Source organism: Harpia harpyja, chromosome 1 (assembly GCF_026419915.1).
Source record: "Harpia harpyja isolate bHarHar1 chromosome 1, bHarHar1 primary haplotype, whole genome shotgun sequence".
Lineage (NCBI taxonomy): Eukaryota > Metazoa > Chordata > Aves > Accipitriformes > Accipitridae > Harpia > Harpia harpyja.
This window is the reverse complement of record NC_068940.1, coordinates 52,671,073-52,688,663: the sequence shown is the minus strand read 5'-3', so window position 1 is coordinate 52,688,663 and position 17,591 is coordinate 52,671,073. Positions and strand designations below refer to the sequence as shown.

General features: G+C 40.3%; 1 protein-coding gene across 7 annotated transcripts in view; it reads left to right on the top strand.

Moving 5' to 3' along the window:
* TRAK1 (trafficking kinesin protein 1) overlaps window positions 1-17,591 on the top strand; it is a 138,883-nt gene that overhangs the window by 37,585 nt on the left and 83,707 nt on the right. For all 7 annotated transcript variants that reach the window (XR_008236262.1, XM_052794290.1, XM_052794266.1 and 4 more), the window contains exon 2: window positions 11,295-11,587. Coding sequence is in view for 5 of the 7 variants with exons in the window: in XM_052794266.1 (XP_052650226.1) it covers window positions 11,295-11,587 (293 nt within the window). In the remaining 2 variants the exon portion in view is untranslated. The remainder of the gene's footprint in view (window positions 1-11,294; window positions 11,588-17,591) is intronic.

Here is a 17,591-nt window from a genome sequence, read left to right as displayed (position 1 = left end):
TGTAGTGAGAAATTTCACTTTCCAAGAGTTTTCAGAGAAATTTCAGTCTACCAATTAAGTTGTAGAGTACACACAGAAAAAAGTCCTCGACATACAGGAATAAGGCTTGTCAAAGGACTGTTTCCCCTTACTGTAAGCTGGCTTGGTTGCTTGCCTGAGGCTGTTGGTATACTCAGAATGCTTTCTGACTGGGTGCTAAGGTGTGAATAAGTCATGAGGCATGCTGATAAGTGGGAAACTGAATTGACCGATTGGTAAGCAGGTGGGCTTGCCTAGTCCGCTTGCAGTAGGTTTAGGTCTCCATCAACAAGGACTTGCAATGGAGCAGGAGCTGGCAGGCAGCAGTCTGGTCAAGAGCTTTCTTACTGCCTGTGCCATGACTCTGGTGAGTGAGTGAGTTCAATGTCCAGTACTATCTGTTACACGTTTTGGAAAATAGGTATGTGCATACAGGAATTTGTCTGAGGACAACTTCAAGAAGTGCCATGTTTAAGGGTTATTGCAGTTATTTTCCAAGATCAATTTCCAAATGTTTGGAACCATTTGATCCATCTATATTGAGTGACTTGAGATTTTTATTTTTTGTGGTCCTTTGGGGAAGGCCACAATGCTGGATTTCAACTTCCTTGTGTAATTAAGTAAGATAGTTTAGTATGCAAATGAAGCAAAAACAGAGCATGTATTACATTTAATTTGCATTTTTACCCCTTAGCTTGTGCTCTTGTGTAGTTCTCCCTTGTAAGGAGGCCTTTTTTTTTTTCCCTCTTTTTTTGTATAAAGACTGTATCACAGTGTTGCTCTTGCCATGTTCATGTTAGTGCACCAGGAATTTTCTAAAAAAAACTCTGTTCCAAAATCTTTGCTAGTGTGACTTTGACTTTAATGGCACTAAGCCACGGATAACTGGCTCAGTTTCCTAAAATTCCACAGCCTGTTGTTAAGATAAACATTTCTAGGTTCCCAAGAACACAGACGCATGTATATGGTAATATACTGGGTATACAGAGCAACCTTTAAACAGCAAATTCTCATTTTCCTATATATTTCTTGATGTTTACACAAACTTTATAAGTAGAAAAATGACATGACAGAATAATTGTGCCAGTTTTTAAACTACATTATAGCACTTTGAGAGGGGCTGTGAAATGTCTCTCTTTTGTTGTATCTATTAACTTCTACGGAAGCAGAAAGGAAGCAGTCCTGCATTGGAATGGTGTGTGTTGAGATGCACCCTCGTTAGTCAGCAGCTCATGTCTCAGTTGCTGGGAAGTCCATGTGACCAAGGCTTTGGTATAAGGCCCAGGATTGCTGGTTGTTTAGGAATTTGTAGTCTTGTTATGCTGCTCTTCAACACTGGTACCTAAAGTGACTTGTAAGGCTCCGATATCCACAAGTGTTGGAGGTCTGGCTTTCTCTTTGCTGAAAGGGGCTGTGATCTGCATTCCCCCCAGCCCAAAGCTTTAGAGAGGGGCTATAATTATAGAGCTTGTGACAGAGCTGGGTTCAGTTTACTCATGTCCTCTCAAACGTGATAGTATACGGTTGAAAGTGTCGCTCCCCTACATAGCTACTTAAAGACGACAAAAGAAAATGGATATGAGGCCCAAGGATATTAACAGCCAGTTAAGAAATTGTGGGATAGGTTCTGAGCAACTCTGTGCACGTTTAGGGTTGTAAGACAACCTTGAAGAGTGAGGGAGGTTCTCACTGGATCGTGCCAGTTGCTGGAGCACGTGGGGAGGATTGCTGCCAGGGAGTGAGGGCCAGTGATGCTAGTGAGCCAAAGCAGATCTTAGCATCTTACTCAGAGCAGGAATTGGTGGTCTGACTGTCCTTGGAGGTAAGCTTTCTAATAGTTGTCTTCAAAATTGCTTATAGCAGCAATAGGAAACTTTTAAGTTCTTAATTTTTGCAAAAAAATGAGATGTTCTTACTCAACAGGTTGGTTTTTGATTTGTTGGGGGTTTTTTCCTTTTTTTCTCTATCATTGTTTTATATGATTATTCAACTTTAGTCCAAAGCATAAACTCAGTCTGAAAGTAAGTGGATCAGGACACAGCACGTATGGTGTGGGGGTTTGGGTTTTTGTGGGGTTTTGGTTTTTTGTGGGTTTTTTTTTGGGGGGGGCAGTTCGCAAGGAATTTTGTTCCTTTTTTCTATCACCTGGTTCCGCTCATCCCTGCTCTCACTGTCTCTGTGCAATAAGAAATAGTAAAGAAAAGCAGCAGTCTTAGTTCTGTTATGTGATATTTTGTGTAAATGTTTTCAGAAGAACAGCTATTAAAATTTGAAATAATGATACTTCTCCAATCCTGTAAAACAGCATTTTTAAAAAATTTAAATTATACCAACTCTATGTAGAGTCTTAAAAGTAATTGTGGAGGGTGAGAAATTAAAAAAATCCTCCTGCAATAGGAGAAAAACAATAGTAATACAGAACAAGATTTAAAATCTCGCCCCCCCCCCCCAGGTTTTAAATTATGATCAATATCTGGTTTGAGTCAGTCTGTTCTTTGGTTACGGTTACTTGACTAAAACTCTTGGCCCTAATTTGTTGGCAGTTAAGTTAATTGTATCTTTGTTTAAACAGTAGTAGTGGGGGCGGGGGGAAGCCACCATTCCAGCATGGTCTTCCAGCTGTTTTCACTGCTTTCCCTTGCTCTTTCATATTGTCCTGAGGAAGAAGGTACAGCTTGGCTGGCTGATCAGGGTTTTGGCTTGGAATGGTAACATGTTTTAATTTGAGTATCTTTACCTACTGCATGCTGTCTTAGGCCCAGGCACTGTTCAGTAGGGTTGTTGGGTTTTTTGTTTTGTTTTCCCCTTTCCTAGTAGCTAGTTTGTGGGTGTCTAGTGCATTTGTGCCTCTCTTCTCTGTTCTGCTTCTGGTCAAGTGCTCTCACCGGTTCTTTCTGTGGATAGGGAATGAGCTCAAGACTCAGGAGCAGATAGAGTGGTGTTACCTCCTCTGCTGCATTTCAGAGAAACTGTGGTCATCCCACAGCTCTTTCCAACTAGTGAAAAAGCAGTACCGAATACTTACCCAGCTTTTGAAAGTCTTTGAGGCTTATGGAGAAGTGAAGAAGTGGGGAGTTTAATGCTCTTGTGGTGTATAAACAAACAACACTTTTCAGGTTGCTGTTACCACTGTTCCCATCCATACTATTGGAGGACTGGTTTGCTGCTGGTGTAGTAGTTTCCCCCATACCTGAACTGTTTGACAAATCTTTGATACCTGACTTTTTTAGTGGTACAAGTTGATGTGCTGGTAGGCTGAAGCTGACGTTCACGTAGTCTAGCTTGTGTATTGGCTGTGTACAAGGCAGGAGTTCGTACATGCTAAATACAACAGCAGCCTAATCCCAAATGATTTGGAAATTTGTTTGGTTTTGGGGGGGTGGTTTGTTTTTGTTTGGGTTTTTTGGTTTTTGTTTTTAAGTCATTGGATCCTTTCCTTCTCTTCAGCAAGTATTGGACCTTGCCCCTTGGACCAATCTTGTGTTGATCTACGTCAGTGAGCACCTTGCACGTGCATGGGTGCGAATAGAAAGTACATGTTTGAGGTGTTTATAGTTTGCATTGCCCTACCTCTGAGCTTTGTTCTGTTACCTGATGAATTCCTCCTTTGACTGCACTTGCAGTTCTCATACACTCTGTACTAGTGGTGGTGGTTGAACAGCTTTCCCTTTCCCAGACAGGTACGCAGCACGTCCAGCTAAGATCTCCCAGTGAGTAGTGTGATGCATTGCCGGAAAGGGAATGCACTAATTTTTAACTGTTTTCAGTTTTATTTCTGAAATATTTTTATTTCATATTTTTTATTCACTGGGGCAGGGAGGCCAAGTTTGGTGGCCCACATTAAATAAAAGGAGAGGGAGCTGTAAAAAGCTCCCACTGTAATGCGAGCCTTACATAAGGAAGAACTATTTATAGACCCCTGCAATATTTGCCTCAAGGAACTTCAGAGCAGAGAGGGGCAGCGTTAGGTAAAGCCAGGTGAGAGCATGCTGTGCACTCAGGGCTGCGAAGGTCGAACCCAGGGCTTGTCTTACAGTATGCTTCCACTCTCCCTTGGCCTGAGGGGAGAAGAGACTGATGGGCTCCTTTTGAAGGCCAAATCCTAGTGGTGAGAAACTTTGGTTTGTGGAGAACAGCGGGGTGTTTTTCTTTCTTTTTTTTTTTTTTTAATTTATTTTTTCTTTTCTTTATGGGGCTTTTTATTTGTGGTGTTTTGACTTGCATTACTTTTTGAGAAAACGTGACTCTGTCTTGATTGATGACTTAATGGTCAAACAAGGCCAAACAAGGTCACAGCAGCAGCTTTGGGAACCTTGGGAGTAAGGTTTTATGCTTAATATGTCTGTACTATCACTTAAGCATCTTTTTGGTTATTGCTGCTGCTATTCTGGCTTTTGTTCTCTAGTGGTGACTTCTTTGTTCTAAATGACATTGCCATGCCACTGGCAGTTAACCAGGTATTGTTCTGGTTTTGGATGCCTTCATCTGCTTAGTACTTGTTGGTTATGAGGCTTTATAAAAAGTGATTCTAGAAACCCTTCAAATCTTTAGCTTGAAAACATTCTTTAACAGTTTCATAGGCAGAAGAGCCCCTCTTTTGGGAGGTATATACATGAGAAGATCCTTCATAGCACATGACATAACCACTGGGTGTTGATACCTCTCTGAAAAGATTGCAAAGAGCTCCTAACAACCCTATGAAGAGAAAAAAAAAAAGCACGGAATATAGTCTAAATGTAATATAAGACTTGAGTAAAAGGATCTGTGTGATGTTGGGGTAGCAGACAGCTTTGATGTGACTGCCTGGGTCACTGGACACAAAAGCACTGTTAAGAAAGTGAGGCAGTGTTTCTTCCAGGGTAATCTAGGAGAGATGTTTGATCAGAAGGTTCTTGAATGGCTTTAAAACTTTGGATAAGGATGTAGTCTAGAGTTGTCCAAGATCCTGGTCCTTTTAATTTGCTGTAAAAATAATGGATCTCTTCTAATGTGAGAAATGCAGTACTTGTTTCTATGTAAAGTGTTTGAAGATAAATGAACTGCTTGTCACATTCTGTCACTCATTTATGACACTTTGACTGTTTATGTCCCTCTAGTTAGAGGTGTAACTAAGCAGTCAACATTCTGCATATTTAAAAGCTAGCTTCTACGTGGAAAATAAACCCCCGTGGTTTATAAGAGGGTATATAATACAGCACAGGATTAAAACAACCCAGTAAATAATTTGGGATCAAATTCAGCCTTTATCTAAAAGTTAAAGAGTGACTGGGAGGTGGTGGTGGGGTCGGATGTGGTGCATGCATGTGTGTGTGTATAAAAGCCAGACCTATTGCAAATAGTTGTTTCTTTATGGACTGTCAAAGCGTGTTTAAATGGATGTAGGCATTTTGACGGGCTTTTCAGCCCACCCACTCAGTGAAGAAATGGTTTTTAAATTTAAAAAAATGCAAACTTTTGTAGATGCAAGATGTGAATTATGAAAGAAATAAGCAAGTTGAATGCTTGAAGCAAGCCTTAATAAGGTGCTTTGGTCAATTCAGTGATTATTTTCCAAAACACAGACTGAAGACTGTATTCTGAATTACTGAGGGTAGGCCAGCATGTTAATCTTTTTCACAGATTAGACAGACATATAAACTGGCTTTGATTTGCTACAGTGTCTACATGGGGCATTTTGCATCTGAAGAAATTTTTTCCATGTAAATAAGAAGCTTGAGGGTTCTTTTTAAAGAACTTAGTAAAACTGAGCAGACTTAGTAAAACAGAGGTGTTTAGTGGATTTACAAAGTGGTGTACAAAACAGGGAAGAACGTTTCTGGTGGGACTCTTGCAAGTACATAAAAGGGAGGAATTTGCACACCCTAAAACTCTCTGAAGTGCTTAACCATCAGTTAGTAAATGAGAATTAGTAAATGAGAATACAGGATCAGAGCTGTGTAGCTCCAGGTGGATGCTAAGAGTGGAAAGCTTTCTCAATCCCTTGATACCCTGAGGTTCTGTCTAAATTAGCAAATGCTTTGGTCAGTAAGAGTGGATGAGTAGATCAAAGTTGTTGGCACTGAAGCTTCTTAAATCTTCATTACTGATTTGGGTGGTTACTTTAGATTAGATTTAGCTTGGCACCTTGGGCTGTATGTCCCCACTTACCTGTGCAGTTTGAAGCTTCCTGAAGGAGAAAAATGTAATAGGTACATACCAGATGACCTTGCAGTGATGGAGCCCACAGGGTTATTTGAAGTCTCATGTCCCTCTTTGGCACCAGGTTGCATGTGAAGTGCACCGTGGAGCAGGGTTTTTCAGGTTCTGTTACTCAAAAGGGAATTCATTGTTCATGTGCACCAAAGTGGTTCTGAAAAACCGGCTGGCTCACAGTAAATGGTTTTGCTTCAGAACTGTGCTACTGCTCTAAACCAACTAGCATAGTTAAATTAAGTATGAGAGTATGTATAGCGAAAGGATGACCTGGAAGAAAGGGGAAGATTTTAGTCAGGGAAGCACTAGAAAGATAATTTCCCCCTCTTTTAATGGAAGCATTTCTTTAAATTTGCAGATGTTTGCAGTGGTCAAGCTGCTATTTTAGGCTGATGAATATAAGTGTTATTTGAAGCACAAAACCTGAACCAGATAACTAAAAAATTGTTCAAAACTTAATCACCATAGGGTGCAGCATGTGGCTCTTGAGTAGCATGTTATTTGTAGGAGTTCCAGATGTTTTGTGACTACAGTAAATTGCTGTTGCTGCAGTCCAAGGTGGTGATGAGAATAATGTTGCAAGGTTACAAATAATGTATTTGTTGGCATTGCTGCACTCTGGGTAGGTACATGGCTGAATAGCTCCCTATCTTTTACTGCTTTTGGGGGAGGAAAGAAGGATTACTTAAACTCATTTGTGTCTTTAGATTTGCAGTTAAGTTGTGTTTAATCCTGAATGCAGAAACACTTTATCTCAAATGACTGTGAAACAGCAAGGGGTTTATTTTATTTGCATTTGTATGAAATTTGTGCTGTATGAAACTCAACCCCCTCCCCCCAAAACACACTGCAAACAAAAAAATGAACTTTTTTTTTAATGGCCAGAACCCAGAAATCACTGACTGATGTGGAGATTGATTTTTTTTTTTCTTTTTTTTTTTTCTTTATCTCAAAACCCTCAAATCTTGGCTGTTGTCTGATGTAAATGTTTCTGTTAGCTTTGAACTGCTTTGCCTCGGTACTGGATAACTTTTTTTTTTTAACGTGGAATGCAGTGCTGGCTAACCACAACTCAATTTTTGACTTGGCTTTTGTAATCTGGGCTGCCACAGGTACACTGCAGTCAGTAGCCAATGTACTTGATCAAATCTTAGTTACATTGCAGTCATAGTCCAAACTATTGTGTAGATATCCTGTTAGATGACAGCGGTGTTTGGTGTATAAAAGATTTAAGCTCTTCATATAGTTATCACGCAAACACTGTATTTTAAGCATTTATTGGGTTAGACCAAAATCTGGGTATTGTACAGAGGAGGTGTCAAGTCTTAGTGCTTATGTCGTTGCTGTTATAAAGTGCAAGGTTTGAATGAGTACCTTTAATGAACAGCTTACAAACAAGGGTTTTTTTCAGAGTAAAATGACCTGGTTAAAAACATTTTGATGATAAACTTAAGGGAATTGTGTTCCTTCTGTGAACAGTTTTACACTGAAGAATTAAGTTAAAACATTCCAAATTAAATATTTCTTTAGACCCAGGTCTGTTTATTGGCCCCAAACTGTCATTGTATTTAGACTGGTAGAAATGGTGCAATACAGCTACTGAGGCAAAAGATGAATTATGTCGTATTAGGTAGAAGAGTTATTTAAATCCTGTATGCAGACTGCTGTTGACATATACAGTAGAAAGAATGAAATGCATTGAATTTTCATCAAGAAAAGTCATAATCTGACTTATAAATTATGTACTTGTTTGGATATCAGAAGGAGTAAATACAAAACACTGCAACAACAATTGGTATCATCTTCTCATGAATACTGTATATTCAGGTGAGACTGACTAAAGAATAATATTAATGTTTTGTATTTCATGGGTATAGTAGCTACAATGTCTGTTTCTCTTCATGGCTGTTTTGCCCATCTGGTAAATACTGCCCAGCTGTAGTTTGTTTTTCTTTTCTGCAACAGAAAGATTTAGATGAAACTTTAAAGGAAAAGTGTGTGCCCCTGGATTAGGTGGTAATATTTGCCTTGCAAGAGAGGCCACACAAACAGTGCCTCTCTAGATTTGATAGATAGAGTCCGAACAACATTTTTCCACTGTGTATATGGAAATCGAGGATATTAAATAAGCCTGAAAAGAAGCAGGCATACATTTATGCCTGCTTTCTTCCCTCCATGAAACAAGGTTTTAAGAGCAGGCACATTCTCTTCCTTAATCCAGAACTTGACTTTCTCATGTAGATGTTACATCATTTCTGCAGCAGACCAGGCAGACTGACTTGTGGGGATTTTTTGGGGGGCGGTTTTTGTTGCTTGTTTGGTTTTTGAAGCTCTATTTGTTTGTAGCTTCCATAAGTGCCAACAGTGAAACGGCTTGTGTGAATGAAGACCCTTGATGACTTTGTGTTTCTGAATGTGTCTCTCTAGTTCCTGACAGTGACAAGGCAGAAGTTGTTGGAGTGCAGCTTATGGGAGGGGGAGAACTGGTTCCATGGTAACTCAGTGGGGCAAATGCTAAGCTGGGTGAAAGCAGAGAGGGGAAACTCATTCAACACAAACTTCTAACGCAACTTGCAATGTTGCGTTCTGTCCAAAAGTATGTTTTGTGAGAACTGTGTGGGAGATAGTCGTGAATCAGTGAAGGTGATCAGGTATGTCTGATGTTGAATGTCAGTGTGTCCAAAAACGTTACAAGATCTCAGATTCCCAAAACTCCCTTGAAGACCTGTACACACAAACCCCACTTTGGTTATCAGTGTTACTTCATTTGGTAGTGTTGTTACGTTGCTGGCTTCCCGTAGTTGCTAAGGCAGGGCATGGGGAGGAGAGGAGAGGAGGGCAGGAGAAGCTGAAGAGTTCTGCTAATGCTTTCAGTTACTTACTCCCAGACATGCCCTTGTTTGTAACAACAGACTTATCTAACAGTTTCCCCAAACAAACGTGATTCACAGATGCATGGTAGCAACTAGGACAAAATGGAGCCCTTTTAATCAGTCAGTCTGTGCATTTCCAGTATGTTTTCTTGTTTATAGCTTAAGCTGTTTCTATCTTCAATGCAGAGGGGAAAAATGAAGATTTGCATTTTGACTCCAACTTCATTTGAACATAATTTCTAATATCAGTAATCTCCATCTTGTTATTCCTAAAGAGCCACTTGAAAGGGGACCATTTTAAAAGTAATCAGTACAAGTGACCCCATTGTTCTTTTCAGCATGTACTGTGATAGCGCAGGAATAATGGATGCTCTGCAGGGGAACTATAAGATTTTCTGTTAGAGCACTTGAGTGAAACTTTCTCTTCCTGCAGCTGCCACAGTAAAGTACCATTTGTATGAGAGTATGGCATTGTAAATTTATCATTTGATTTAATCTGTTCCTGTAGCTATGATGATCATTACAAAATACAGTTTTTGAGCCTCTGAGTGTGAGAACTATTTCCAGATTAAGTGATACCATGCAGAAATACGAATGCATGTAATTGAGGAAAATTTAATGAAATGTCATTTTATATATGAGGGTGGTTTTTTCCCAGAGTTAATATTACACATCCATTCTCCAGTTGTGGTGTTGTGATTTCAGTGTAAGCACATCTTCGTTCAGACCTTCTGAGAGGGGGAGGGAATTTCGCTTTTTTGTTCTTATGCCAGTGGTGAAAGGGAAAAACAAGTTGAGAAAAGATGGTGTTGGTACAGTGTTACAACTTTGTTGCAAGGTTTCTCTGAAGTTTACTCTCAGAAGGTCTAGAATGCATCATCTGTGTCTTGATAGCTTAGAGACAGATGCTCGAGTCTTGCAATGAGTTTCTAGAAATACTGTCATTGCTTAGGTGAAGCAATGATGTTATTTACTAGAAATGCCGAACAATAAGGTGCCAAAATCCCAAGTGTAACTTTAACAGCAAAATAAGATTATCTGGACATGTTCCTAGAGATTAAAGAGAACCTTTTTCATAGGATTCTCCAGAAAACTGTTCTATTTCTGGTTCTAAATGAAGCACTGAGCATAGCATGTTCTGTTGCTGCACATGCATATTGAATTGCGTCCACACCTCCTGCTTGCATTTGTGTCTTCTTGCTGGCTGTCTTTTTGCTTTTCCCATGTAGTCTGGGTGTTCTTGTGTGGCCTGTTCCTTAGCTGCTGCTTATGCCTTGTAACTACTACAGATATAAACTCTTTTTTTCCTGTCCTTCAAGTCCTTTCCCAAGTCTGGTTTTCTGCAATCCCATGACTGTATTTTCCTTTTCTAGCAGTAACGAGCATTTGCATCTTCCCTCACACTGCTCATAACCAAGAGCAGTACCATACCACCAATTATTGCAGTGTCTTTAGCCCCTTGTCCAAAAGGTTCGGTGAAGTTTTAGGACAAAGGTGCTCTTCTTCATTCCTTCTCTGGCCAATTTAATCTTGCTGTGGGCATCGGTATCTGTCTTTGAGGGACTTTGTTCCCTGTTTGAGGCTGAAGCACTGGGGAGCAGCAACAAGTGGACACCCCCTTAACGCAGTGCACCTCTAGTTCTGTTCCCTGTGTACTCTGTAAAGGGAGCAAAGATGCCAGCTGGCAGACTGGCAGTGAAGGGCCGGGCTGTGCAGGGTGGCCCAGTGGAGAGGAAAGTCTAGCAGAGCTATAGGATAAGCTCCTAATCATTTCTGTATTGTTTGTTATCAGGCAATTTCAAATGATGATGATATTAAAGTACCAGTAAAACAACCAGTGGTGCGTATTCTGTCTGCACGGCATGGCTCATGCAGCACTCTGGGTTACAGAGAGGTTTCACTTGGCTGACGTGAGAGAAAGTTAGGTGATGAATGAGCCAAGGTGGATGGACTGTGCTTACTTCAAATTGGGTTAGGCAAAAATACGGATGTTTAGTCAGCCATTGGTAAATACCACTGTACAAGGAATAGCACTTTTCTACTTGACATGACTATGCAAGGTGCAGATAAGCAGCTGCTCTGTGAAGAGTGTTTGGGTTTTAGTATTTGCTGAATTTGTTAGGTTAAACTAAGGAAAAGAAAATTACCTATTCTGATATATGCTGTTTGGAATGGCTTGAATTGAACATTTGTTTCTTTTGTGTTTTGCAGACTTCTTGAAGCCAACTCTAGCAGAGAGAAAGAATTCTGTTTCTGCCAGCCAGACCCAGTCTCCAGTGCTGGTCCCCCTGATGGCAGTTTGTACAACCCTGTGAAACCTGCCAAGCTGGACGCCACAGCTTTGCACGACTGCACTTTGGCTGCCACTGTGCCTCCTTCGGAGCTGTCGAATCATGCAGTCCTAGCCTGTGACACAGGCATTCACGAAGAGCACTATGTAAGTGAAGCAGTGGAAGATGATGTGCCAGACTGCAGAGAGTACAGAGATGCCTGCACCATTACTGGTAAGCAGTCAAATCTTTTCTCTTGGGAAGGATGTGGAGATGTATAATTAAGCTTCTGCTCTTAAGCTGTCAATGAGGTACCTGGTTCATGGACAATACTGCTGCTGTTCTGCACATTTTTGCTTGTTTAAGAAGTGATTTCACAAGCACCTGAATTTTCAATGAAAGCACTGTGTAAGGTTTAAGACTCTTGCAAGTAGGCTAAACCAATGACAGCTGTGAAACTAGGATACTAATGTGCTTGGGAAGTTGAATCATTTGAAGTTTGTTTGGAAAATAAACCAATTGAATATCAGGGATGAGGGCAAGGAAATACTGCAGCTTAAAATATAGAATGGTTGTCCTAATGTTCAGCATAATTTACATTTTTATCTCGATACAAGAATTGCTTTGTGGGAGAAGGGGTTGGGAGAAATAGTGTCTAACATCATATTTTGACTATACATCTTTGCTTTTCAAAACCATTCTATTTTTGTCACATTAGTTGTGGAACTATAGAAGTTAATGTATAAGGAACAGCTTTTTCTGCATGCTTGTATGAAAGCTTAAATGCCTTTTTATGAAGGATTCATACAGATAAATGGAATATTAAGTATGGTATTTTAAATAGGATTAGATTCTTAGTGATGTGGTCAGCTGACCCAATTTTTTTGTGTTTGAATAATCATTGTAACTCAGTTTAGTCATGGATACAGCCATGAAATGACAGGCAGTTTCCATTCCAAATGCATGGTTTGTTGGCTGAGCTGTGAGGCTTCTTTTAGCTTAAAGTGACCTTGTCGGTTCCAAGGTCTTTTGGTAATGTTTGAGGAATCAGCTGAGTTTTCAGGAAGGAGAAATGAGAGGGCTGAGAAAAAAAGAAATAAGACTGGGGCCATTCTAATTGGCTGCCAGATGCATTTATCCTGAATTATTTCCAGCCATGTCTAGAATTGTCTGTAGGTCAGAGAACTAGTTAATGGTGACCATCAACTGATACTTTTGTAATATGCTTTAACTTAGCTCAGCCCAACTGCTGTGTAGTTACTAAGGGTTGATATTCTGAAAAAATAAAATAGAAAGAAGGGGAGAGATGCTCTGCAAGTCCATCCCAATTCCCTTGGAAAGACACTGGATTAACACTGAAGTCACTTTCAGTCAGGTACGCTGCTACATAAAATAAATGTTTTGTTAACAGAAACTTACTCCCTACCCCTCCTCCTTTGTATTTATGGGTTTAGAGCTCTTTAACTGTTAGTTTATAAACGGGTCACTCTTTTGACTGCCATGTAAGGTATCTGCTTGGTGGGTAGACCAGAAACCCTACACATTACATGGATGCATTCCTGGTAGCATAACTCTGTTTTCCAGGCCCCTTGTAGAAGGATCTTTGTTGCAAGTTGTTCTGTTGGCTGTGTCCTGTCTCCCCTCCCCTGTTAACAGGAAGGCGTTAACTTTATGTTTTTCTGTTTCTGACTACAAGCCCAGACAACCAACTTCTTTCATGAATCAAGATGCCTTCTTGATTATGTTACCTTGAAAGGCAAGACAAACTCTTCCTTTTTTAATTTTTAAAAGTAGTTTTTGCTAAATGGAGGTCAGTGCGTGTCTTCCTACCTCACACTCTTTCAAGCGTGATGTAGTTTCTGAATTGCTTTCTTCTTGCTTAGTTGTCAGCCAAGTGCGGTTTACTGATTGATCCTGTAATGATTTTGTTATGGATTAGCTGTTCTGCAGCAGCAGACTTGTACTGTTTGTGATCTGGAGACAACATAAGGAGTAGAAATGGTGGCGCGTTTTTTGGTTGGTTTATTAGTTTTGGATTTGGGTTTTTTTTCTTTTTAAGTGGATTTTTCGGAGTTTCAGCTCTGTGCTGTGCTTTTTAAAGGTGTCAAAGGGCATAGACTGGGAGATAGGAATTAGTCTCATACTTCCTCTGTAAAATCTCTACTTTGTCAGTGGTACATGCTGCTATGCAGCATATACGCCTGAAACAAGCAGAGAGAGAAACACTTACAGAGGAATAAGGATTGTCAGAGGCTTTAACATGAAGACTTTGTGTAGGTCTGACTGACAGTTTAGCACTATTTACGCTTTTAAACTGTTCAGTGGGAAAGAATTTGTTCATGTCAAGTCTGCGTATACCATAATTTTTCTTCTAATACCAACTAAGCCTTGACTCATCCTAGAGCAGGCATGTTCAAATTCAGCAATTGGGGTAATCTATTTTCTTTTAGTCTAAGACTAACACCTAGAGCCTATTGTAAAAGTCATCTGCAAAAATTCTTGCAAATAAAAGCTTGAACACAGTTAAGAAAAAACTGGGAAATTGAGTCACAGTGGTGTGTGGTGATGCTTTCTGAAACATAACCAGCTAATGGTATTGTAATTGGAGTTGACTGATACAACTTAAGCCTAAGAACAAATTACATGATGTGCACATTTTGCTATTTAACTTTTCAAGAAGGCCGTTGGAGCTCAAAGAATTTTAAATTCTTGCTGGTTGCTTTTTTTTTTTTTTTTTTCCCCTCCTATTCTCTTTGCTGGCAGTAGGAGAGGTACTTCAGCATTCTCTGTCAGCAGCATGATCTTTCCTGCCTGGGACCTAAGAGCAGATGTAATGTAGCCGAGGGTGCATTGCACATTCTGATTGCGCTAAGCATATTTTCTTGGGTACAGGGTTGGCTTAAACATTTCATGTCCCCAAACCACCTCAAAACTGTGCTTGTGCAGATTTCTGTGGGAGTGCAACTGGAGGCATTTCAGGCACCTGGATAGACTCCCTGGTCCGCTTTTGTGGCAGAGGGGAGATGAGGGTTCCTTTTTAGCTAGGTCACACCTCTGATCTGTTCTACTGTGTGGCCTAAAAGCAGTTATGTTGGCATAACCAAGGGAATAAGCACTGCAGTGGTGGGCCTGGGTGACAAAAAACAGTGAGGTGAAAAGTTTCCTTAAGCTGGTGTTACTTCTGAGTGGGGGACAGCACCCTAGAGGACTTTCCCACTGAATTTGATAGTAAAGCAATCTAAAACTCATAGTTGCTGTAACTGAAGTGTTATGCAACTAGACACTTCTGAATCTGTGCTAATTTGAGCATAGAAGGGCAAATGAAATAGAAGAATTGATCCATTTAAAAAAAAAAAAGTTGTTTGTGAATGTTTTAAGGGTTATAAAAAAAATGTGGGTGGAGCATGTATTTTCTAAACATGAATAGCATTAAACTTGAAAATGGATTCAGTAGCTGCTCTAGTAGATTTTTTTTAACTATTACTTCATTTTGGGTTTTGATAGCAAGATCTAAGAGAAAAGTTCAATGTAGCCTGACTTAGAGTTTCTACTGCTATCACTTGTGGAGCTCCTACAGGAAAAGGGGCAGAAGGAGACTCGAGTCCCGAGGTCGGTGGACAGTGGCACAGCACTGTATGACATGGAAGTGGCACACTGCTGCTACATGTGTGAGGCACCTATCTTGTCCCAGTTGTTTTCTCCTTTGAACTTTTCTTTTTTCTTGCTGGGACAATTCATCTGAGAGCATAAAGGTAGGAATACGGATACAGCACCATCTAGTGTTCCTTTTGCTGGAAAGGGAATCAAAGTGCCTTTAAAGGTGTCCGTCTGTCCTGTAATTGCAGTTCAGGCCTGGATACTTCCAGTCAGGTGTTGATAGAAATGGCAACTGGGGTTGGAGGCTTCCTTCTCTAACACCCCCTGTCCCGTTTTTTGTAAAGCAGGAAGGGCTGTAATCTTGACAGGATAAAGCAGAGTATCACTAAATTGCTCAATAGCCCCAATTTTGTGAATTGTAAAAGCCTCTTAGTCTGATTGCCTTTCTTCCTTGTCCATCAGCTGCTGTGAAGCAAATCCTGTCCTTCTGGAAATAGAGAGTACAGTGGGGATGGAAGTCTGAAATACCACCGGAATATAGATTTACTCTTGTGACAGATGTCTGGCTGCCGGAGTGGTTTTGTGGGATTTTTGTTTGGTTTTTTTCTTTGTTTCTCTTAAAATATGTATAACATAGTATCATTAGCCATCTTCACTACATTAACTTTCAGTCTGCTTTCTCATATCTGAAGACTCGCTATTTGCAATGATTTTGGCATGATATACTTTGTAATTCAAGAGCTAACTGCTTAATATGCCATGTAGGTTTCCTTCATCCTTCTCTGAAAAAGGAGAGAATGAATGGACTGTGATTTAAATTGCCTAGCTCCTTCATTAGTTTGCATGATTCATTTGTTCATTATACTAATTGCTCTTTCTGAATGCATGTAGAAGTATGTTCTCTGGCTGTCATGTTCTGGGCAATTTCGTGAGGGTTCTTGGGAATTCTTTGTGGTGATAACCTGTTCTGTGTCTTATTTTGGTTGTAATTAACACAGGTTGATTTTTTTTTTTTTTTTTTAATAAAGTTACATCACTGGATGGGTCAAACCATGAAATCCCTTTTTCTCTCAGCTGGGAGGTATCTCTGAGAAGAGTTGGTATTGTTTGACCTTGCAGGCAGTGTAACCTCTACCTCACTGCACTGACTGCAACGATGGGTAGTCATAACATCCAGAGAAAATGACTTACTCTTGCTCTCAAGCCTCACACAATCTGCTAGCCACAAAGACATTTGGGTACAGAAAGTTTTCTCTGGATTTTCATCCTGCCTCTATTCAGGCTTTAATTATGTTCTCATATGAAACAGAGCTTCCGTTCTCTTCCACCAAATGTTACCACTCTTCATGGCAACGTCAGCCAGTTTTGATGACTGACTGATCCTATAGCTAACTGGTGTAATTCTGACCATTTTTTCCTGTAGTCACTTCATTTTAAAAGGCACACCTAAGGACTAAAGAATTTCCATTCCAGTTTCCCCCTGCAAGGTGCATGTTTTTGTTTGAAAGGCTGAATTTCTGTTCCTTCTGTTCCAAGTCTGACAAAGCACGACTGCCCCAAGGTAACTCCTTAAGGATTTTGGTAATACAGGTTGTTACTAGAATGCTTTACTCTTGTTGTGTGGGAGATGGAAAAACACCGTATCTGTGGCTGTCCTGTTTTGGGTGCATGAGATACCACCAGACCTTGCGTGCTTGCTATTCTGAGGCTGTTGAACAGGGTGCTTTGGTTGTGTTTGGTACCTGTTACGTACAGGCTGGGTGGTTGTCCTCTAACCGTTAAATGGTTACAAAAATGCTGATAAAATAATAACAGTTTTGAATTGCTTCCCTCTATTTGAACCTCTCTGAGTTCTGTTGTGGTTACCTTTCTCTTTTAGTGGTTGTTCCCTACACAGCATAAACTTGCTCTAGCACTTTCTTCTTTTTCAGTTCCTGTCTTGGGGTATGTCTTCCATGTTTTTCTCTGTTTTTGTCAGTTATGAGAGAAGAGGTGTAAGATACTGCTTGGTGGAGCTAGAACTCGGTTAAAGAACATAAGAAATGTACTCCTGAGTTGGACCAGCTGGCTCAGGACTGTTTCTCTGACTCCAGCAACAGCAGATGCTGGGTATAGAAAACATGTGCTCAACCACTCTCAGTAGTCTGTTCTCAGCATAAGTACCCCTATCATGCAGAACTGTTGTACTAAGGATATAGAGAGTATGTCCTTCTCTAATTCTTTTAGTGTCTGTTTAGTGTTGGACCCTGACTGTGACTTTGTCTAAAACCTTTTTGAAGCTGCTGATTGTGTTACTGTGGAAGTTCTTGGGTTTTACTGGCTGTGCACAGTGGTACTTAAACTAATCTCCCACTGGTTTCTGTCAGTATTTGTCCTAGTTATGCAGGATTTGGTGAATGCCAGTTCTTCATTCCCCTTATGATTTATCTTCATGATTTTGAAAGAAACTCCATAATTTTCACACCCCTGCCTGCTCCTCTACCAGCTTTCTTAGTCTCTCCTTTAAATAAAACTTTGAGAATGTGGGCTCTTATCTCAGTCCATTTACTTCGCTATTGCTGTCACCAGTCTCATCCTGTAAGCTTGATCTAGTTTTGGTCTCTTTTCCATCTTCTTTCCTGACACTTCCTGTAAGCAGCTA